We start from the raw sequence: 24,591 nt of genomic DNA on the forward strand, positions 1-24,591 counted from the left end.
CTTACCATCCTGTGCTGCTCCTGTCCTTAATCTCCTAATCCATGTATCCTTAGAAACTGCCCACACAAATGTTGAAGGAAGTCAGTGACCTGCTAATCTGACTTCCACCAACACACATCTCTGTTCCAACCCTTGTTGTTTCCATTTGTTCTTTCTCCTGCTTCTACACCTCTGTGTACCCAAGTGTTCTTCACTCATACCAACCTTAACACTTTCGTTTTGTTTTTGTGCTAAGTGCTGCTGCTGTCATGTATTGTAGAAGTCTTGAAAGGAGAAGCATCACTGAGAATTTAAAAATATATGAACATATCTTTAAGAAGGATATTAAAATGGAATTCTGCAAACCATTTTAGTAAATGCAAGACTCTAATTGTAAGGCAGAAAGTCCTCTGTGAGTTTGTGCAAGTAATCATATAGATAGAACTAAATAAGAAAGAGGGGACCTGAAATCTTGGAAGTGAAATGAGGAAGAATAAAGTCCAGGTGGGTTTTGACATTTTGCTTGTCTGTTGGCAGGCTCTGGAAACAGGAGACCTGAGTAGCTGGAGGGAGCATGTGGTTGGCTTGAAGCAGACAGAAATGGTTGTTTTTATTAAATACCAATTCTAGGAGGCTGATAGGAAGGGAGGCCTGGCAAAGTGGGCAATATTCTGTCTTTCCAGTAACAGAGGTAGCATCCCTAACATGGATGGTAATGTAAGGTAATACTACAAGGGAAAGTGCTGAAGAAAAAACACTCTGTCCAGCCCTGTGTTGTTCACAAATGGAAGTTGCTTCCCTTTTCCACCCTCTTTCTTGGATATCAAATTCAAATATATGTCAATAAGTATAAAATCAGTACTGAAGATTTTAATTGAAAAAATATTTGGTAAAATCAGCATACTAGAAAATTGTTGTGTTAATTGCACTAAAGGAATATAAAGCTATGTAGCTGATTGTGTTTAGGGGAAGATGAGTAGATGAAAGAGAGCAGGATTATGATTCCTGCTTGTTGTAGTGTCTTTAGTAATTTTGAACTGGGGAATATAGAGTAAGTGAGAATCATTAAGTGAAGTGTAGATTTTGTAGCCAGTGCAGTTCCATCAGAAACCATTGGAGGAAATGTGATGTGTTCAGTACCTGCATAAGCACATGTCTAAAGATATTTTGAGAATTTTGTTTCAAAGGTCTTACCTTCTGACATTAAAAGTACTATCTCTTCACCTTGGATTTAAATTTTGGATCATGAGATATGCTTATGGTGTACACATTAATTACAAGATTGGAAATTTTTAGTGGGCTGAGTGACCCAGTGATCATGACGGGTTTAACATCACCCTGAGCAAATATCATCCTACCTGCTAATAGATATATTTGATGTTTCAGAAGAGCTTCACTAGGACTTATTTCCCAAAAGCTGAAGGGTTGAAAATAAACAGCAGTTCTTCAGAGTAGGCAGGAGGTGATGGAAAGTGAGATTCTTTTTTTAATGAAAAATAACAATCCCATCCCCCCTGGGAAAGAAAATAAACCCAAACAAAACAGGGTCCCCCTCCCCCCTCCAAATGCCAAACTAAAAACCAGAAAAAACCGAAACTGAACAACTTAAAGGCCTGAAATACTGCTGTCTAGAGTGCAGATAAACTTGAAGGGAAAGGCCCAATCCAGTGTCTAGCAAAAGAAATGTTCATGTTTACATTATCCTAGGTTGTTCAGTCATATTTTATAGCAAACATGAAGGGATGAAGAGAAATCACTTCAGAAATGGTATATATAAAATATTGATAATAAAAACAAAAGGGATGGATGACTGCAGAACAGAGGAGAGACTGAGAAACAGGAACCAGTCAATCCTCAGTGATTAAAGGAGAGATATGTGAAGAAATGTGTAGAAATTTTAATTTGAGTAGAAGGTGCTTTTTTGGGTGTTGTTTGTTTTCAGATTAGCTAAATTGAGCCAGTCACTCAGAAACTGTTAAGTCTCAGAAGTATAAAGACCATGCCACGTTTGTTTTGAAAGCCTGAGAACTCATATTCTACCTTGCCATATGGCTCTATGAGATACATGGAGATCCATATATAAAGACAGCAGCAAAAACCTCTATCCTGAGCAGTCTGTTTAATGCAAACAAAGATCGGAGTGTCCCCATCATTCAGAGAGCTCTGCACTTCTGCCTGATGTTCTCTGCCCTGTGCTGGTTGGTGCCTTCCTCAGATTGCTCCTTCTGTTCCTATTCTCTTTCCTACATGCATGTCCGCTCGTTCTTGTACCCTTCTGCTGCATGTACCTTTATCCCCCTTTTGTTTCTGTTTCATGTCTCCTAAATAATCTTTTCCAACAAAGCAGCAAAGCCAGGAAGGGCAATGTTTGTTGCTGTGTTTGGTCTCTGCCTGTGTGTTTTAAGTGTAATGAGTTTAAATAAAACATTATGAGGATAATAACTCCTCAAGCTGGTGAGCCTAGAGTTCTTCTCCAAGTCTAGGGGGTTAACTGGGTGTTTCCCTGACCTGGTAATGTTAACTTCTAATACTCCTAGAAAGAGAAAAGCATTGATCTCTGCTAACATTTATAACAGCCAAGCCTTGTTAAATTATATGGCAGTTAAACTAACATCCATTACTGTAATGGAGTAATTCATAAAATATTTATTTGTTAGCAAATTAAAAGCTAGATGTATAATAAGTGGTGACTGACAAAGTTTTATGGAAAATACCATCATTCAAACAAACCTGATAATTTGTTGATGAAAGAAGCTGTGTGAATGTATTGTTAAGGCACTCATTAAATAGAGGAATTGGCTAATTAGTAATCAGCAATGTATCCATATATCTCTACTCTGATTTCCAGGGGATTTCCATCCTGCATTTCTCCATAACAGAGTTGAACTCTATTGCTGGTCTAAAATAGCACTTAAATGTTTAAATACCCGATGTTAATTGTTGTGAATTGTGTCATTTCAGCTCTGACATTCCCACAGGAAGGCTTACCAGTCTCTGTGAATTCACTGTAGCCAGTATGAAAACTGCTTGGTGTTTGATTAAACTCTGACTTTAAAAGCTAAAATAGAGTCTAAATAGAGACTGCAGAGTTAAAAAAACAGTGGAGGAGTAGACTTGAAGACTATACATGGCAGAACTCCTGTGGCTCTGGGGCTTATGTCTCCCCTTTCGTGTCTCAGATCCTCTCTTTGTTTCTGTTTGCTTAGGCTCATAGAAATGTTGGATGTTAGGGACCTCTGAAGGTCGTCTTCTCCAAGCTCCCACTTGAAGTGCCAGTGTCCCCAGCGCTAGATCAGGTCAGTCAAGGTTTCAGGTGACTCTTGGAAACATCCAGGGATGGAGATGCCACCCTGGAATCTCCTTTTCCCCTCTCTTTTACATAGGATCTGCATAATCCCACTAAGGCCATGCAATATGTAAAGTGAAAGGAATAAAGAAAGGTGATGATGGCAAGTATGACTTGAGTGAGTAACAGAAAAGTAAGAAAAGGAGGCAGCTTGAATACTTGTATCTTGAAAGATGGATTTCAAGTCTTGGGCTACTGTTGGTGTCATTGAGGAATGCCTCCCTGAATGTGTCTTCTAAGACCAGCAGCAATTTCATCCTAAGCTTCAGCATGAGCAAGCTTGGGAAGGCTAATAACTTTTTCCTTGTAACAATAGTAGTTTTTGTGCAAGCAGGAGCCTTATGTCTGTCTGGCATTTCTATTGCATTAGTTACTCAAGAAGTAGTACTAACTTCATGGTGGAAGTGTCAGAACCTGAAACTGCTTTGTCTGCAGGAACATTTCTGTAGGATAGAACTGGTAAGAGAGCAAATCAGAATATTTATTAAGAGAAACTAATACATGCTCTTTTACAAGTAGCTCCATTATTCTAAGAAGTAACATGGGAAACTCATTACGGCCTGTAGTTTAAGAAACTAGTTTTTGTACTGGAGGAACTATCAAAATATAACATAAGCATGACAAATGTGCGGGTTTTTTATCTTACTAAATATCAAGCTTACAAGCCTAGTGGTTAGTTTATTCTTTGGAGATTATCTTTGAAATGAAAAGGGACTAGGTTTGAGTTTTTGGTTAAAGCTTGGAGTAGAGATAAAAGAGCTTGAGTTTCTGACATAAGGTCTCTGACAGGAAAGCAAAATATAGAGACCATCAAAGTTTGTGAATTTTGGGTCTTTTGTCATATGATATATTAATTTTTTTATAATTCCAATGAAAGTCAAGTATTCCTCAGGAATTTGTGTTCTAGAACAGCTAGCAAGTGTTGATTCTGGCTTGTTAATGAAAATAATGAGATCTTTTTTTTCTGAAAGTCTTAAAACACTTCTGAATATTTCATGCATTTAAAAGTATTTGTTTAACCTCATTTTTACATTTGCAGATTTTTCCGAGATAAATATGAAATTATTGGTGTAAACTTGCAGGCCATTGTCAAAATTGGCTTTTGACTGTTTAAAAGCTTTTCAGACATGTTCAGTGTTTTACTTTGCTCCATTGTCTCAGAGTTAATATTAAGAAAAAGCATGTTCTGACTTCCTAAACCAAAACATGATTTTCAAGGCTAGTATCTTTGTGGTAAGGAATTATTTCCTGGTTTATGTGGTTAAAGTTTTGAAAGTATTCAGACTCTCACCTGAAAGTTTGTTAATTTTTCACTTAAAACGTGGGGTTCTTTTACAGGTTCCTGAAAGTCTGTGGCTCTGAACTAGTACGTCTTGAGTTGTCTTGTGGCCATTTCCTCAATGAAACATGCTTGGAGGTCATCACTGAAATGTGTCCAAATCTTCAGGAATTAAATCTCTCATCATGTGATAAAATACCACCTCAGGCTTTCAACCACATAGCCAAAGTGGGCAGCCTGAAGCGTCTCATTCTCTACAGAACGAAAGTGGAGGTAAGAACAGCTATTTTTAACCCTTGCAATAAGTATTTTCAGTCCTGATAAAGTTGGTTTGGGATTTGGTTTTTTTCAATAACGAAGAAGTAAATTAGAATTTTGAATGTAAATTCAGAGGCAAATTCAGAAAATTCGAAGGTGGTTTCAAAAACTTCAGGATGATTTTTTAATTTTCAAAATAGCTTTTGGCCTGCATGTTTTAACTTTCCTGGTAGGTTGGTGACTTTCCACCAGCTGTTTTAAGCAATGTGGTAAAATTACAATATAAAATCTTTTCTCGTATTTTGAAGCGTACTCTAAACAAACTGTATTGGCAAATATGATTGTAAAATTATTATGTTTAGTAATTTTCTGTAATTCTCAATGTTCTTTCCTTTAAAATGACTTGATAATTAGTAGATTCCTAGTCTTTGTATATTAGCAGTATTTGAGACACAGGAGTTTTTTCTACGACTTCTTCGTTTATTGTGTAAAACTGACTTCTTTATATAGTACTTGACTGCCCGAATCAGAGTTGTTGCTGCTTGCTGCATCACATTTCCTCTCTAAGGTGGCATGGGTTTGTGTGCTACAGCAGAAAAGTCTTTTGTAGTTTGCTACATTTTACAAATGTTGTATCCTTAGAAAGTCAGCAGCTTGAATCAGAAGAATTCCATTCCCTCTCAGTGAGTGAATTACTCAATGTATTACCACCTTTCTGCCATGGTTTACCTGGGAGCTGTCCTACTTCTGTTGTTGCAAAAGCTGTGCCAAAATAGGGCAAACCCATATCTCTGCAGGCTTTTTCCTAGCTTCTAATCCTAGATTAAGCATTTTAAGAAGAGTTTGGTTGTGTGTGTGTATTATTTGTGCTTATGGTACACAGAAGTCAGGCTGTGACATTGGATTGTATGGGGTCTTAATCTGTAATGTGATGGAAGGAATGAAGCTGGAACACTAGGTTCTGTCAACTAGATGTGCAAGGGACCTCTGAAGTTAATACTGTGATATTGCATTCATAAGCAGTTCATACCTGACACATGTGTCAGAGTTAGTTGGGTCTTGTTCTTTATTTGGTGAATCCTAAGTTTGTTTGTGCCCAAGTTCCAGCTAGGTGTCTGTATGGTGAGTGGGTAACGCAAGGTAGTTGGATTGAAGGGTAATCTACCTGGTGTGAGTGGTGCTTGTTGTAGGGTTTGCTGTGGAGTGTGTGGACAGTCACTGTGAAGCCAGTGCCCCTCAGTAAGTTGTTACTTCGTGGTAGCTGCTCTCTGTATTGAAGCAATTATTATTTTCTTCAAACCAAAACGAAAATTGATGAGCGCTGCATTTTATGAATAGAGCTGTATTGGAGCCTTGGGTGTATCTGTTCTGTCTCTATAATACTAGTCTTTCTGTTAATCTTGGATAGATCTCTTTACTTCATTTTGACTGTTGGCTCTGATTCACAAACCTTTTTCAGATCCAGGAAAGGTCATTGTATCGGAGGTAGTGATTGTGTAATTTTATTATTTTTTACTGTTGATTGATTAGAATCTTTTTGATTCTACTCAGGTAACTTCTGAAGTTTGAGACTTCATGCTTGTAATAGTGCAGCAGGTGAAATGTACTCTGAGGTGATTGGTAACTGTCATTCCTCTGCTATCACTTTGCTGAGCAGAGCTTGAAATTAGATTGAATGTAGGTGGTAAATATTTCCTGACTTTGAAGACATTACATTGGGAAGATTCACTTCTGCTTTTCATGTGTATGGACATGCCTCTGCTTTTAGCTGACAAGAACAGGGAAAGAATGAAGATGTGACATAGGATTTGAATTAGAATGACAAAAGTCACAGATTTTTAGAAATAACATTATCTTTCTCAACATGAGCTTCTCTTAGTGCAAATCTTTTGGTTATCTGTACAAAATAGGCTGCCATTCCTTCTGTACTTTTCAGCTGGTACACAAATGCTTGTTAGTAAGTGGTGGCTATATGCAAAAAAGGATAGATTGATTAAGCATGCTGTCGAGTGATTGAGACTTCTCTAAAACTTGTCAAGGAGCTGTTCTTGATTTTTGTGAAATTTCTACTGCTGTCTTCGTTGCTGGAGCTTCTGAGGAGCATGTAGAGAAACAATGGTAATGATTAATCAAGAACTTGGCATTGTATTGTTGCCAACTTGATCTGCTTAGTGAAAAGAATCCAAGGCTGTGAATCTACTAAGAGAGAAATGCAAGCTGATAACAAATATGTATTTATTATGAGAAAATAACAAGGTGAGAAGAACAGAGCTGATATATTCTGTTCAAGTTCTATCTCAAAACCCAAGAAGAAGAAACCAAAAGAACAATCTGTTCATTTCATTTTGCCTGTTTTCCTAAATAATTCGGGGGCTTGGTTTTTTTTCTTAAACCGAGCAATGAGCAAAATAAACCACAAAATTTTCATGTGTTAGAGCAGGTCTGGGTAAATAGTACGATTTTTTCTTTTGGTTGTGGATTTGGATGTGTGATTAAATAACATAGGAAGAGATGAAGATTCTCCATCCTATTTGTCACTGTGTGATAATGCTGTTTCTGGTTTTTCATTATGCTTAATAAAAAATACAGAATTAACATTTTAATAAAATAAATGGTATTCTCCCATATACTCTTCCAAGTACCTGCCCAGATACAGGATTTTCTTGTTAAGTCTAAGTCTTGCTGTAGCCTTTCCCTTTACTTTTTTGCCTTTTAATACTAAAAAAGAGGACAAAAAGTTCTTTCAACATCTAAGTTTAAAGTATTTGTTATACTTTTTCCATGTATATGATTTCTGTGGCGCTAATAGATAAATTCTGAGGAAACACTATGCCAAAAAATCGACTACTATTAATGATTTTTTTTTTTTAGGTGCATAGATTTTGAGGACAGTGGAAACTTAATGAAATTGATACCATTATGTTGTCTGAGCAATTGTGATTCCAGTTTCTTCTTATTTTAGCTATTTTCTTCAAATAGGTTTGGTATTTAAAGATGTTGCCATTGTTTCTGTAATCAAAGGTCTAGTTTTTAAGCGTATGTTTTTAGTGAAATGGCAAGGCTGGTGTTTTGCTGCTTAGTGCACTACTACTTTGGAAGATTGCTATACCATCTGGAGAATATTGTAGTCTTTGGTCTTAGCCCTGCTGATTCTTAAGGCCTTTTATAATGTTATTTCTTTGACATATTGAGTGTGAGGTTCTGTGTATAAAGTTGTTTTCTAACCTCTGAATTGAAACTTGCAATGCCTTTGAATTATTTCAACGTTTCTGTTAAAAGGAAGGAAATTCCAGTGACTTTCAGTAACTTTTCAGTTACTAAAACAGTGTCCTGCATGGCTATCCTCCTCCCCACCAAATGTGGCTCATTTTTCCAGGGCTCTAAGTCCATTAATAAAGGTTCTCAAAGGTTGTTTGATTATGTATATGCTTGAATAATTTGTATCTTGCTTTGAGAAACTAATCTCAACTTTTTATAAGTGTAATTTCTTTGTGCTCAACACCACTACTATACTTGTGGGATTTTTGTGCCAGTGGTTTTGGTATTTACTGATATATAACTCCTTAATGTTTATTTATTGAGAGTGTATTCACAGCATAACTTAAGCACTTTTTAGCATTGATACCTTTGAGGAATACAATGAACAAGGGAAGTATTATTGTATACAGTAATCGACAATGCACATCTTTATCCTTGAGCATGAATTTTATCTTAATTTAATGCTTATTTTGAGTTATTTAGTCCATATAAATAATGCAGCCAAAATTGTATTTTGAAGAGACCAAAGCCACAATTACAGTAGGAGAACTTGTCAATCTTCTTATTGATGGATGTAAATTTTACTGTAGGATTATATATTTCATGTTGCATGATACTCTGAAATCTAGAAAGATTTCAGAATGTAAAGAAAAAGATTTTAAAATTTGTACTGCAATCATATTTGAGATACAAAGTGAACTAAATTCAAATCTAATTACAATAGGAAAAGGACTTTGTTTTTCACAGATTTTAAAGCAAATGTTATGTTTATTGGTTTTTATTTCTGATAATTTTGACCAAAAGCAAATTTGGAACTTGGACAGCTGCAGGAGAGGACACTGGAAATCTAGTATAGCAAACAGAAGCAGAAGAATTGTAGCAGTAAATGTAATAACTCTCCTTATGCCACGAGCAATATAACAGTTAACACTGCCATAAAAATGTTCTGCAGAGTTTTCAGAAATAACCTGTTATGGGTCATGTCATACTTTTGGGACCTGTTGTTTAAAAGGTTTTCAGTTTGGGCAGAGTTCTGTTGGCTTGGGTATGAATCTTTAAGATGAAGAATTGCAAGCAAATAGTGGGGGAAAAAAAGGTGAAAGACTCTAGCTGGAATGTGGATTCTTAGAATCAAGTTGAGTCAGTGACAGTTAATTGTGCAATACAGGACATTGATGGTGCTTTTTGATTTCATGTCAGGCTCACAGCATGGATTTTGGTTGTTTGACCCTGTAATGTGAAGTGAGGGGGAATAACAAAGGTGTAAAACAGATTTGTAGACATAAGGGAGGACGTAACTTGACCAAATAAAGCAAAATCAAAATACAGTAATTTAATTCACTGCAGAGACTATTACTTTCATTGAATTAATTCAGTAATTGCTGTGTCCCAGTCCCTACTGTGCCCCTGGCACTACCAAGTAGCCGTAGAGAACAAAAAGGTGCCCCTGTATATTCTGAGTCCCAGCTTGCAAATTATACTGGGTCTGTTTCTGAAGAGCCGAGTTGTTCTGATTTTTGAAAGGCTACACCTGCACTTATTAATAAACTCATTCCACCTTTTTCTTATGTTATCTCATGCTTACAAGTGCTCATACTGCATCAGTGTTTGTAAATGTGTCGTAAAGCTTTGGAGACAGAAGTTTTATCACTGTCTCAAAAGTGATATCTCAAAAATGTTCCTGTAATCCATGTGCATTAGGGGGAGATGGAGAGCTGAGTTTTAACGATTGCATTTCAGTTGTCTCCCTTTTCATTTTGTTTCTTTGCATGTTATATCTTCCAAGGTGATAGCTCATGGGTACTTGGGGCAGAACAGAATTACTGTTCTAATCCCAGCTTCTAGTGTGGAGGAAAATTATTTGCTGCCATGTTTGTTTTTAATTTATAAATGAAAATCGTCTGCATTAATGTCAGAAGGCATCACTCAAGCCCTTGTTATTGTGGTATTGAAGGACAGGGTGAGGCTTCATCTTGGAAAGGGACTGGGTCTTATATCTCTTGACAGCATTTTGCAATAGGTTTGGAGATGCCAACTGAGCTGGAGCCAAGTGATCTGGGCTAAACAGTTTCCAGAAGTTCCTTCCCATGCTTAGGTCTTCTGTAATTCTCTTAGTGCTGATGATGCTAATTGAAGGCTTAGCCTGGGAGCTTTGTTTTCCTGATCTCTGACTGCAGCCAGTTACAAGGCACACGGTTTCTGTATGCTACACTTCCTCCATCAATAACATTTGTGTAGTAGCAACTTATTCATTTTGTAAATGTGGTATGAGGATAGATATAAAGATGACTGAGATTCTCTGACATGATACTATATAAGATACCCTACATAGGCTGTGTGTAAGGACTTGAAATACTGTGCATAATACGTGCTTAAGTTACAGGAAGTTCAGTTTGTTACAAAGCTCAACCTTTTTTCATCTGGAAAATTTGAATAAATGATTGTTTAAGCTTGTTTAAGAGGTATAATAATTTCTGGGCACAAAGGGATTGGATACTTGCAGGGGCTATCTCTCTCTGGGACTACATGGGCATCTTGTTCTTCCAAAAGGCCACAAAAACTGCATTGTAAAGGGTGAGGTGACTTCTTCTATTTGTTTGCTCATGAAATAGCTCGGGGAACTGAAGCACTTAGCCATTAAACAAATTTGGCCCACATTTAGTTCTAATTTGGCATATGATTCCCTGCCAGTTTCTATAACTGACATTTTCTGTAACATTTCATTTAGCTGAAAATTAACATGTAGTGAAAAATAGTCCAATAGGTGAGCAACCTGAATAGCTCTCTACACCTCTAGATCCAGCTATAGTTTCAAGAAATAGTGTATTATGTATTTTTTGTGTTATTGAATGTTTGTTTACTATCCCCAGATGTGGGCTTTTTCTGTAAATAATAAGCTACTGAGAATAGGTATTTATCCTCAGAACTCAAAATCTTAGAAGCAGTCTGAAAATGAGTGCTTTCTGGGCAACCAGCAGGTATGAAAACTTTTTCTGAAATCTATGACTAGTACTTTATAAATATCTAAAATTAATTTTGTGGGTTTTTTATCTGGTTAAACCACTGACTCTCATGTGTTTATTAGCATGCATCTCATTTCTATAAACCTCTTAGAGTATCTCGTATCTTTAATGTAATTGTTTTGAAGTATTATAGACCAAGAAGTCCATAACTGAAATTATCTTGATGTCTTGAAATACTGTGTGTGTGGGTGTTAGGGGGAATGGAGGGAAAATAATCCTAGAATCATATTTTGCAATTTCTTTGTTGGAGCAGATTTAGATGAAAATTGTATTTCACCATTACCCTACATTTGGTTTTCTGCATTATTAATGTATTACATTCTCCTTTCTGTTAAAAAAAATTGCTTTTTAGGACTACTGCAGCATGATCGTATGTGTTTAGATGTGGAGGTATCATACCTTGAAATTTGTGAAGTAGATCTTTTTTTTTACTTACAGACTATATTGTTCTGCCCAGTTGCACTTTCCAAAAGGTGATTTAATGAGTTAATAGAAGTTTACAGAATTCTGGCTTTGAATCCAATGAGGTTTTTAATCGTGTGGTAGAACAGCAGATACCAAGTAATTTCTGACTTAGTTCTTTCACAGACTGTGCCAAGAAAATCCCCTCACCCAAACAGTTGATTTTTGGCTTTCTTCTAGTGCTGTATAGTGCCAAAGGGAGGAAAAAATAAGTATTGTGAATTTTTGTAGATTTGTAATTACTTTTGACAGTCTTAACAAGATCATCTTTTACATTTGTATAGGGTGTTTGTAATTACAAATATTTGTAGCAGTAGTGGCACTCAGATGGAAATAGAATTGGTTTCTTCTGAGTATTACCTTGTTAGGTTGGTTGGGTTTTTTTACTACCAATTTTTAGATTGTCTTAGTATTGACTTCACTGAAAAATCTGAAGAAACAGTTGCAGAAGACTGAGTATTTTAAAAGACTTAGGCTCTTGTTTTATTGAGGGTCTATTTATGTCAGACATAGTTCTGAGAAAGGGAAATAACCTGTTGTTTGTATCCAGTGAAAAAGTAACAAATCTTAAAATATCTTTTAAGATTTATCTATAGAAAGTTAATTAAAAGCTGCAGACTATTTCTTCCCTAATCCAATCCCAAAGCAAAGCTTTGTTGCTTTTCTTAATCTTTTCCTTTAATTTTCCAGAGTCACACTGTAGCGCCCTTATTTTCATACCTTGTATGGTAGTGCAGCTGTTATGTGATAGCCATATTATAGTGCATCATTTGTATTTCTTAAACCCTTTTTATATTTTTTTAATCTCTGGCTACTTGATAATGAAACTGCAATGAGTAAATAGTTAAATGTTGTAAATGCATCTTTCACAGGTGAGTCACATCTGTCACAGACAGAAGGGTTTTCTGTTTGAACAGACATTGAGCACAGGCTATCCGTTGGATGCTTTCTTTATCATACTAACATCAGAAACGATTTGTGCTTTCTGCTGGATCATGAATGTAAAAAAATCCTGGAAAATGTCAAGAAAGATTCAGTCTTGCCAAGTGTATTGCTCTGGCACCAGTGTTTGGTTTCTCTGCTGCTGGGTTGTCAGTTCAAACCAGCAGTACTTTTACAACATCGAAGTCAAAACTTGTGTGATGGCCAAGGCCTTTAGAAAGACAGGTAGAATACAATTTAGTCCAACACCACCTGTTTATTTGAAGTATACACAGCAAATAACTGTCTTCCAGTAAGTATTATTGTATGTATCCAGGCATGTATTACAGAGTGAAGGACTTTGATGTTTGGACAGACCTGTCACCTGTCTTGTATGGAGTAAAGTAGGATTTCAAGTGGTAATCTCATCTCTTGTTCAAGCCAGGACCAGCCCTGTTGATGTCCTTTCTGGCAAACATTTGTTTTACCGCATTTAAAGATTTCAGAGAATCTTCAGGCCATCTTCCCTTTTTCTGAGGTTTATGACTAACTACTATGCCTTAAAATATTTCTGAAATCTGCTCTGTAAGGTTGTTTAGCAGCACTGTCATATCCTTCTGATCAGTTTGACGTCAAAGTCTCCTCTCTGAAAACAACTTCTTCACTGAATATTTTCCTCATGTGAAAACATCTTTCCTGGGAATGGAGGGCAGGGCAGACCATTTTATTTGCCCACTTTGAACTTTTCCTGTTGTCTGTGGCATCTTAAAAAACATTGATTATTTTGGTAGGTTTTTTTCGGCTTGGATGGCAAAAGAAATTTAGACCGCTGAAGCCATGATTCCACTAAGCAAAAGTAAATTTTACCTAATGTTTCTTTCCAGAGCCAGAGTGGTTTGTTTTGGTTTTTTTTAGTGTATTTTGGGGTTTTTATAATCATCCACTCTTCTCTCAGTCCCTTTAAAAGGGAGCAGGTACAAAGCTAAACTTTGCCTTTGGTTCAGGGAAAACTCAAAAAATTTCAAAACGATACATGTCTTGGCTGTTAGGCTGAAGAATGTTGTTTGATGGATAGTCTTTGGTTTGACTGTCTCTGCTTGGCCAAGAAAGTGAAGCTAGACTCCAGGCTAAAGCTTGCTTATCCAGAGTTTAGGTGGCCTCTTAGCTCCTTTTGCAAAGCAGTCTAACATTTGAAAGTTGGCCTGTGTTACAGCTCCAGGATCGGGTGATTGCCTTGCTGTTCTCCTTTGCTTAAGTAGGAGTGTTGTCGCTCATGTTGTTGTACTGACAGATGGCTTGACACAGACAGGTTATTACAATGATAGTCCTTCTATATGTAGTGCATATGGATTCTGTGAGCTGCCATTCTCTCCTGCTATTTTCATGTCTTTTGCCACCTGGATTCTCAACTGACTGAGACACTGCTAGGCATGCACAAAGGGTTTTTTCTTCTTACATGACATATGCAAAGCCCACCTCAGTTACAGAAGAACAGACACTGCGTCTGAAGGAAATCTGGTTTGCTGTGTGTGGGCATGTATGCGCCCCAGAAGAGGAATTAATATAGCCAGTAAAATGAATGTTGAGTATGTAGTTGTTTACTCTTGGGCTTGACTTGGCATAATTTGTGATGGTATGACATGGTGTTCTAGCAAGCTTCCTTCTATTACTCAGATTTCTAGTGCTTTTTTTTAAGTTGTTTTGGTTTTTTTAATGATGGTTTAAAGTAATAGATTGTGAAAAGACCTTTGAAAATTTTGATTCAGTGAATGGCAGTACAGGAAGGACTGTCTTTAAAATCAGAGTAACTAAAAAGGTACTCTGAGAGATCCATGACGTTCCTGTTGAAGTTAGCACGTGGAGCTCAATTATCTATCAAGATAACTATGAATACTAGTCTACCTCTCTATTTCACCCCTCTCTGAAGAAGCATGGAATTGATCTCACATCCTACAAGCCGTTCAAAGTGACTGTTCACTTTTGTACTGTTTGTGTCAATTAAGGAAAGAGATTGCTGTTTCCCATCCTTTCAGGCCAGTGTTTAAATTCCAATCTGGAAACCATTACTAAAAGACTTGGTGGATTGCACCAATATATTCATCTTTGCTGTGGAGACATCTGAATTCTTGCAGAAACCTTGTTTGGAGTTCTGTGTGCAGTCATAGACTGATCTGTTTAGCTCTGATATTTAAGGTTTGTAGACAAGGGTTTGGGCATTTTGCTTTTAATTTGTGCATCTCATTAGGTTCTGAAGCTCATAGCTTTCACTGAGTTGAATAGGAAAGACTATGTCTCATTCTCTGTGAGTTGTTTATTCCTCTTTAATGATCTGAAAGAACCCTTTGCTTATTAAGTGCTCAATTTAAAATGAATTGGATATTTACACATTTATCAACCTTAAAATATTCTTAATAACCTCTTGAATAATGACTTTTTAATGCTTGCATTTCATTCCCTAGCTACCTTTTCCTTTAAAAAGTGAATGAAAGTCAAGCAAGCAAGGGACGGTAACTTTATAGGACTTCTACCAAGACATATGTGGGGAAGGCTTACTCTTAGCATCTACTTTTAGGCTGCCTTTGGGAAATCAAATCTTAGAAGGCCAAGTTGGAATCAAGATTCCATACATGTCAAGCGTTGGGTGTTTATAATTGCTCCTTGGAGACACCTGAATTAAATGCCTGAAACGGTTTCTGTGAATATCCCGTGCTATGTCCCTGTTCTTTGTCTGCCAGTCTTTCCAGGAATCAGATGTTTCTTTTTGGTGATAGGATAAAGGATCATATTTCTGCCAGGTTCCATTGGAATGTAACAAACTGAGGAAACTAAGTAAAGCATTTAACTATAAACTTTCTGAAAACAAGTAAATTTGTATTTAAAGAAACTACAAATTATACTACCCCTGCATACAAACATTTTTGATTAGTGTTCTTGTAATTCCACTTAATAGCAGTAGATTACTTTGTCACTTGTATATTGCTTGGGGTTTTTTTCTGTTAGAAACTGTTGTATATCCTGTAGAAATCCACATGTTTTTGTTGTTAATGTGTTGTGAATCTTAGTCCTGTTTTAAAGCTCATATAGATCAAAAGTTCTCATGAGGTGATGTTTTAAGTATGATGCACAGGTATTTGTGACGTGAATCCCAGATTATATTCTTTTTCACACTGTATGTGTTTCCAACTACAAAACAAAATATGGCTACAGACAATGCAGAAGGATCTTTTCCGTATCTTAGAAACACAGGTAAAAATCTGTAAAGTCTCCTTTGTTATGGAGCAGACCAACTGTGCACTTTTGTAAGGTGCATGTGATGGTGCAGTCCAGTTTAAGGCTGAGCAATGTGTAGTACTTTCTGCAAAGAATGGCAACGTTAGATGGCAGGAACAGGAATGTGAAATACACATTATATCTGTTTCAGTCTTCGTGATAGTAATGACAAGTGCTCAATGGCTGTCAGCATCCTTGTCAGCACGGAGCCGCCTTTGACATTAAAGTCCCCAGCCCAGCCCTGGTGCTGTGCAGCTCTATTGGCAGTTCCATCAGGCTGTAGCTGATCGAGGAATGTCAGAACCTGCCCTCTTCTCCTGGTGTGTCACCAGCCCTTTGTGTTTGCAGGCTGGCCTTGCCTGTTGTTTGATCTTGCTGCACTTCTCCATCAGCTGTCCTATGGGAAATGAGCGGATAGGTCAGTGGTGTGTGGGTATCTGCAGGGCAGCACAGAACGCCATCCAAAGTGACTTGCATAAAGGTTTGTAACGATTACCATTTCTTTAAGCCAATCAATGGGTAAAGTACCCAGAGACTCATTAAGTGGCATTTGAGGCACCTGTAAAAGAGTTTTGAGCTGTATTTCAGGAAATGTGATGACAGCCTTTAATGTCTAATTGACCTCTTCTCTTTGTTTCACTTTCTGTATTTCCTTCTGATGTGTTCCCCCGTGGCAGCAAACAGCCCTGCTCAGTATTTTGAACTTCTGCTCGGAGCTGCAGCACCTCAGCTTGGGCAGCTGTGTCATGGTGAGTGCTTGGACCATTCAGCATATGTGGGGGCATTGTGTGTATGTATGTGTGTGTGTGTGTGTGTGTGTGTGTGTGTGTGTGCACTTGCTTTAGAACCAATCTGGGTTTGTTTCACAAAGGTGTGTTAAATGCGAGCTTGATACAAGACTACTCTTTTGGAAGGTCCAATATGAATGCAGCTTCGTCAAATATTTAGGGTTATATACTAATTTAGTAGGCCTGAAATGGCTTGTAGGCTTTCTCAGAGTTCTTCAGCCTTTTTCTAAGTTTTTGGGCATTTTCTATATTTGTAATCACTTAATACGTAATTAATAAGACTTTCATAAGGAGATGCAGCAACTGATCAACATAAAATGGAAATAAGTACAGTCTTCAGTCATTCTTCAGTAGTTGCACTTCCTGTGGTCATAAAAGCTGTTGTAATCATCTTTTAAGGGGAAAACAACGTGCAGAAAAAAAATCTTTCTTCAAAGAGACAACTTTTGATGTCGTTTGATCCTCAGTATTAAGTGAATTTAAAAGCAGCTGTGTCTGGGTTTTATAGGGAATTTATTTTATTTTTGTCTTTTATAAAACTAGATATCACTCTACCATGCAATGAACAATTTTCAGAGCTCTTTAGAAATGACAAATTCTTGAGACAGTTGTGTTACGTGTGCTAGGAAGCAAACCCTGAAACACCTCTATATGTCTGGAATGATGCTGCACATGACCGAGTGTCTGCTTTCCTTGCAGATTGAAGACTATGACCTTATAGCGAGCATGATGGGAGCAAAATGCAAAAAGCTTCGTAGTCTGGATTTGTGGAGATGTAAAAACATAACTGAAAATGGGATCGCAGAACTGGCTTCAGGCTGCCAGCTTTTGGAAGAACTTGATCTTGGTTGGTGTCCTACACTGCAGAGCAGTACAGGCTGCTTCACAAACCTTGCACGCAAGCTGCCGAATCTGCAGAAGCTCTTTCTTACGGCCAACAGGTCTGTGTGTGACACAGACATCGAGGAGCTCGCTGCCAACTGTACGCACTTGCGGCAGCTGGATATACTGGGTAAGAGAATGTGAGGATACTGGTGTTCCTTTCACGGTGTCTCAAAAGCCTTTCAGTTAAAAAGGAGTCCTCAAGACAAAACTGTCTTTTAGACATGTTTTTAAATAATTATTTCTTAAAATTGTGGTTTTTGCTCACTGAATGAATTCTGAGTCAAAATCCAGTGGATTTATACCAGCCGTGTAGTTTGACTGCTGAGTATTAATTGCTTAAACTGGAATTTAAGTGCAAGAATTTTTCCACTAACTTTTGTTTTCATGACCATCAGTTTTTTTATCTGAAGCATTTCTCTTTTGATGATCAGAAAATCCAGTTTCGTATCATTCTTTCTGCTTTAGTTTGTGTTTTTATTTCTGTGAAGTGTGATGAAGTATTTTTATAGCATGAGTCAGTGATCAATAAACAGATTATGCTTTTGTGCAATAAGTGTTTGTTATATATTATATAATATATATTGTATACTATGCAATACTGAATTTCTTCATCACTTTTATTAGTAAGTGAATTTGAGTTATTAAAGATGAAAGGGTAATTAACAGCAAAACCTAAATAGACTTTGTAGTAAGGTGGGAAGGAAGTGATGAGGGTCAAAAAGCATAGCAGATCTGAAATTTCTAATCCTCTGCAGCTTCCATAGTTGAAAATATTTTTAGAGATCTAAAGTAAATATACTTTGAACTCTTGAGTAAGGACTTTGAGAAGTGTAGTTTTGTGTGATGCTGAATTTATTCTTTTATGGTGGCATATGAGGTTTTCTTTTTATAATAATGTAGGACAGCAGGGATGTTTGTGACATCAGTGTGGGAGAAAATTCTTCATGGTTTACCAACTTAGTTTCACAGGTTAGCTGAAAAAGGAAGATTTAAATGAAAAGGAATAAAGCAGTTACTCTGTGTACTTCTGATGTTTAATAATTGTAATGAAAATATTACATTTAGGTTGAAAGGGCTAAGAACTGAGAGCCATCAACATGAATAATGTTCCAAGCGAGTTTAAGGATTTATTCTTATCAGCATTTATAATTTCAAAGTGTTTACCGTATGGCTTCAGATTGGCACTCCAGTATACTCTTCTGTAATGATAAAGAGTTTTACTCAACTTCCGACTGAGAGGGTTGCCTTCTGACCAACATGGGAAAGACATATGAGCAGAAAAAACTCGACTCCACCTAGTACAAGTTGTAGATATATTCTGTTTATGCCTCCCAGGGGTACTGTGTTTTGCATATCTTTAAGAGAATCTGCTTTGTAGCTGAATTATCAGGGGCACGCTGCACTCTTCAGACATGAAAAGTTTCCAACTGGTGTAGTGAATTTAGCCTTTCAGAAACACTCATGTGCCCCTGAGCACCTACTTCCATGTTTCTGTTACAATGGGCTTGTGTCTGCCCTCAAAGTGGTCAGACCTGGTTACTACACCAGAGGCTCCCCAAAGAATAGTTTGGCTGTGTTAAACTTGTGGATAGTCTGTTACTTCTGTTGCCTCTCTGACAGCAGTGAAGGCTTGCTGTTACATTTCTTTATTGTTTGAATTCAGATTTTAATTCCGTTTGGCATCTTAATGTTTTTGTTTTTTTAATAACGTGAAAGTGGAAAAGGAGTTTGTTCTGTTCCCTGAGTGCTTACCATTATTCCTGAGTCAGGTGGATTTGTAGTCAAACTTTTCCAGTGAGACTGCATGCTGCGTTCAGATAAATCCCCTCTAGGGGATATCCCGTTGAATTACCTGAAAAATGAATAATCTGCAAAAAATTATTTCTTTCTTCCTTCACAGAAATATTTGGTAGGGTGAAAAAAAGGTTGTCCTTTGCTGTAAACAAGCCAGTACAAGGTGATACTATATACATGAAGGTCTTATCCTGCTTTTTTGGCTACAGTGAGGAAACTGTGTTAATTTTTTTTGTCTGCATATAGTAACGACTACAGTCTGTGGTTACAAGAAAGAGCTGTCAAGTAGAACCACATCTTGTCACCTGGAGGTAGAATTGCCAGGTGTTCCCATGTAAGTGCAGAAGTCTCTGTTGTCTGAACTAAAGAGTGAGTCTCTCACTTTGCAGGAGTACCAAGGAAATCATAAATCTCTGAAAGTGCTCTTACTTTGGGCATGTGATACAGGGCCATGCTGTTGCCTTAAGCCGCATAAATGCGTAGTATGTTTTTGTCCTTCAGTGGAAGTGTGACATCAGGTCTGAAGCTGTAAGAGGTCAGAGCTCAGCTTTGCAAGAGTAACCTTGAACAGTGGATCTTCTCTGTGATGTGAACAAATGAGAGGTGCTCTCATTATATCCTTTGTCATCTCCCAAGCAAAGAAATGTCTGGCTTGTGTATGCATTGTGAAGAGTGTAGAGGTATTGCTGGTAGGTTAGCACTCTGTGCTGTAAGGGAACTTCTTTTGCTTCAACAAAGCTGTGTAAAAGCGAGATTTTTTGCTGTATACAAGCACTTAACTAAGTAAGGGTCAGAATGTCTTCCCTTCACTATAGTCACTAGCATTGAAGATACTATACTGGTGTCTCTCTGCAGTTGTTAGAACTTAGAAACTTGTCAGAGAAAACTTCCTGTTTCAGTTATAGGTTATTTATCATCACAATAGCTTCAGGGGTGGAGGAGTCTAAGCCTCTGAAAGAATCTTGTTGAACTGTAAGGGGTGCAAAATGCACATTATACAGAGCCTGGATACTGTTTTAAGGTGATAGGTCCTGAGGCTTGCTACTCATCTGTCATTTACCATAATGGTTTGGCAATTTCCTTGTTACAGAGTCAGAGGACTCTGTAGAAGATGAAAATTGCTGGTTTTCAGCGACTGTGTGTACTTACTGGCCCATCTAAAACATTGTCGTAGATCAGGCTGTGTTTGTGCTGTGTAAAACACAGAAAGTAAATTTCTGTTAAAAAAAAAATCATGGGCTGGTCCATATCTGCTGTATCATAAGTTTGGAAGAGGAAGCGTGGTGTGTGTCACTGAATGCACAAGGATGTGCTTCTCTCGAACTTTTAGTTCTGAGCTTTCTTTTACCCACTACATCCTGAACTGCCTGCTTACAAGTATCATTTCCTTCTCAGCCCACGTCTTTTCCACTGACTGACATGGCATGTTTCCACTCTCTGTCAGAATGATCCAGCTATGATCATCTGACAGGTCTGTAGTGACGCAGTGCATCAGCCAGTGCTATCAAAAGTTAAGTGGACACCTCTAGACCAGTAGTCAAAAAACTAGTCTTCAAACTGTGATCAGCGTTGAGCAATGTGACAAGTCAGATGGCAACCTGAATTGACAGTGCCAAAAGCTTTTCTTGCACATCACATCAGCTGCTTAGTTCTCTTGCTGTGGGGTTCTCAGCTGCTGTCAAGGGTGAAGAGTAAATCGTATTAACCTCGGTCCCTGAAAGTTCCAACTGCTTCTGTCCTGCACAAAAAGAGTAATGAAAAGTAGACACCCTCGTTACCACAAAATTCATGTATTCCTATCTACATTCCAACACCTCCCACACCTTCCTGAGCAACAGAAAACCCAACTGCCCCCTTGCCAGCTGTCAAAGTTTTCAGCTTTATCTTGAGAACATCAACACGTAGTTAGTCAATTCAAACATGAAAATGTGTAGCACATTAAAATTTTGAATTTGAGTTGTGTGCAATAGATTGAATAAAATGTAAAGAATAAAAGGCTAGTTTGGCTGGTCTAGGGGAAGAAAGAAAAGATAAGTCAGAATATTTGAGGGAAGAGAGTTAGTTATTTTCAAGCTTGGTACTCTGAAATATTATTTGTTGTGTAGCAGTGTCCCTTGCCCTAAAAATTTGGGTTCTGCAGTTTTTATAGCTATCCTGCACAGGTCTCCTAAACAGCTATAGAATTTGAAGATTTGGATGTATGATGGGTAGAAATTAAATTATTTACAGCTAATAAACATAATTGTTCTAGCAAAGAGACCATTACTCAGAGGTGCCTTTTACAAGGGTGATGCCAGAGAATTAACTGAACAACAAAATTAAATAACAGATTTTAATATTTTGGTTATGTATGTATTGTGAAAAATAGCTGATTAGTCCATGAGGAGAAGTTGCAGTAAATAATAAAGGTCCAAAAGCCTCTGAACTTTAAAAGAAAAATACACTATATAAGTAATTAACTAGCAGGGTATATTGTCAGTCTTTCAAAAGCAAAGGAAAATGCACTGCATTAAAATTCTGAAATGCTTTCGAATGGGCTTTTAAGATACATACATCACTAATTGTGCATTGTATAAATAAAAGTAAGACTGCAGATGTTGTTCATTTATCCTGTGGTGTGAATTACCAAACCTCCAACTGAATTGCTCTTAGAAAAAGGTATTTTCTAACATAAAATTCCAAGTCTGAGGACGAAAAAAAAACCCACGTGCAATAAAACATGCAATTTAAGATGACCTACTTAGTTGCAGATCTATTAAAAGTCTTGGATGAAACGGTAGAACTATCAAAGTTCAGGTAGGAAGGAATGAAGAACATCCTACACAAAAAATCTGTGGCTAGGCATCTAAGTCTAGAATTTTTGTAGAAACACACATTTGGATTTTGAAGCATAAAAGCTGTGATGCATAAATGAGGCTGGGTTTAGATGAAGGTGCTGATGTAGTACCAATTTTAAGGCTTGGTGGAAAAAAAGGTAAGTAGCATAATGTGTTGTTCCTAGAGTTGCATTTGGAATGGTAGAGCAGGTCCTTATGGTAGAACCGTGATACTGTGGTAAAGTTCATGGTCAAATGAAGTGAATGAATAAAGCATGTTACAGAAGTTCTGTGTAAAGCCTTAGGAGGAACTGTTGCATGAACCACCAGACAGTTCTGATGATGGTGATTATATAATGGTAAGGGAGTTAAAAATCACAGTGATAATGACAAACATAGTCTCTGTAGTGGAGATAAAATTTGAGGGCATGCTAGCAGACTGTCCTTGAGTGATGTTCAATTATGTCTCAAAGCAACGAATCTGAGAGCTTGACAGGATAATCGAAGACCACATTTAGATACCCCCTTGCTTATGCAGAAGTGTACTAGAGACTACTGAAACCATCTGGAGTGTTTCTGAAATAGAACGCCATTCAGAGAACGAAAATAGTAAGATGAACTCTAGAAGGTGAAACAAAATCACAGGAACCACTGGCTAGAGGTGAATGATACTGTATTTCAGCTGTGTTAGAGGTTTACAGGAGTGATTGAGCTCAGTAGATAGTCCAGATGTGAAGGCTCAGCCCAATACAAGGCTATTGCAGGAGAAACTGTTGTTTGTCCAATTGTGTTCGTGGCGGAGGGAATCAAGCAGGCTGCTACATCAGAGCCATTCTTTCCAGGAGATTAGCCTGGAAAGCTGCCTTAAATTGGAATGCCAATACAGAAAGCTTTTGAACAAATCAATACATTGAACAATAATAAATTGTTAGGACTAAATGCTATTTACGCAGTGGTTCTAAATGAGCTCAAATACAGGACTCTGGAAATCTTATTTCTGGTGTGTGATCTGTCTTTTAAATGAGCCTCAATGCTAGAGTAATGCAGGGTTACAAACATGGCACAACCTTCTGAAAAGGGCTTGGGTTAGGAGCTATAAAACAGTAAGATCATCTTTTGCTCTGTGTAGACCAGTGACAGCCATGAGAAAGTCAGACAGTGGACATTCAGAGGACATTACCATATTTTGAAGAAGAGCTGCATCCTAGTAAGGGTAGTATTAGCTTTGCCTCTCCAGTCCTTCAGAATTCCTTGAAGTTCTTGGTGAATGTGAGCACTACTCCAATCCATAGAAGATTGGATGTTCAAAAGCTCTAGCAAAGGTTGTGCTGCTTTTGTAACTTAGCTGTCTTTTCCTGGATTATGAGTGTTTCAGATACAACAGAGGACAAGGTATCATCTCTTTTCACAGTGAAATTATGTAACTACTGTGGTCACCAAGGGTCTGTTCTGATCTGCTTATAAGTAATCCTGTCCGAGGGGAGAATGGTGCCACACACAGGTTCAGGGCAGAAAATCTTAAACTGAAGAACACTCAAAAATGGCAGAATGGTCTTGTGATACTTATTAAGCAGGTGATAAAGCAGGAGGAAAACATTAAATCGAGTGCAGAGTAGTCACATGAGGTAAAATAGCATCAACTAAATATATAGGGGACTGGATTTATATTAGCTACTATTTTGTAGGAAAGAGATCCTGTGGACAATTTTTGGAAAATATCAGTTCATTGCCCAGGATCATTCTAATGGGAATAGAGAAAGTTAGGGTTTCTTAGTCAAGGAATGGAGAAAACATCATAAGACTTATTATAAAATTACTGACTGTGTGCTCAGTGCACTGTGTTGTTCTGGTCATCCAGTTTCAAAAGTACTAAATTTGTGCAGAAACAACACAACAGGGGTCATTTTGAGATGCAAGGGAGTTTGGAAAACATATGGCCTAGAGGGAGCAGAAGATATGTGCATGGGAGTATGAATGATTTAGAAATAGTGACATGGGAATGATCTCACTGCTTCTTCCATTGCACCTTAATTATTGCAATTAATAGGCTGGAGCTTTTTGTTTGCTTTTTCTCTTTTATTTTAACATTATGTAGTTGAACTGTGGAACTTGTTAAGGGGCTGTAGGTGTGAAGAAACTCAGAAAAGTAGTAGAATTTATGAAGGATAGATTTCAATTCCCTAAAATTAAAATTTTTGGGAATTGAGAAGATGCACCAGCAAAAAGCTACTTTAAAAAATCTGCTTTTTTTTTTTGCAGGGGAGGTAAGGAGTGTAGGGACCATAATTAGCCTTGGCCCTAGACAAGATCCTGAACTAGATGGCTTTTTGGGATGCTAGTTATCTGAAGATGGAGCTGTGTGAGTTGAAGTGTCTGCTGGCAGTTTTCTGCAGTAGTGTTGGATATATAAATTCTCTAAAGGGAAAGCTTGATGAGCAGTTTAGCCCAATGTAGACACCCAGCCTCAGTTCACCTGCCTAGAGTAACATGCCAGGCTTCCAGCCTTTCCTGT

General features: G+C 37.5%; 1 protein-coding gene across 3 annotated transcripts in view; it reads left to right on the top strand.

Annotated features, from left to right (window-relative positions):
- The window catches only part of FBXL4 (F-box and leucine rich repeat protein 4), a 62,362-nt gene that overhangs the window by 27,492 nt on the left and 10,279 nt on the right, over positions 1–24,591 (top strand). For all 3 annotated transcript variants that reach the window (XM_014883637.2, XM_088161985.1, XM_088161984.1), the window contains 3 exons: positions 4,664–4,877; positions 16,474–16,545; positions 17,284–17,596. In XM_014883637.2, coding sequence (XP_014739123.1) covers positions 4,664–4,877; positions 16,474–16,545; positions 17,284–17,596 — 599 coding nt within the window. The remainder of the gene's footprint in view (positions 1–4,663; positions 4,878–16,473; positions 16,546–17,283; positions 17,597–24,591) is intronic.

This window comes from Sturnus vulgaris, chromosome 3 (genome assembly GCF_052056855.1).
Source record: "Sturnus vulgaris isolate bStuVul1 chromosome 3, bStuVul1.hap1, whole genome shotgun sequence".
Lineage (NCBI taxonomy): Eukaryota > Metazoa > Chordata > Aves > Passeriformes > Sturnidae > Sturnus > Sturnus vulgaris.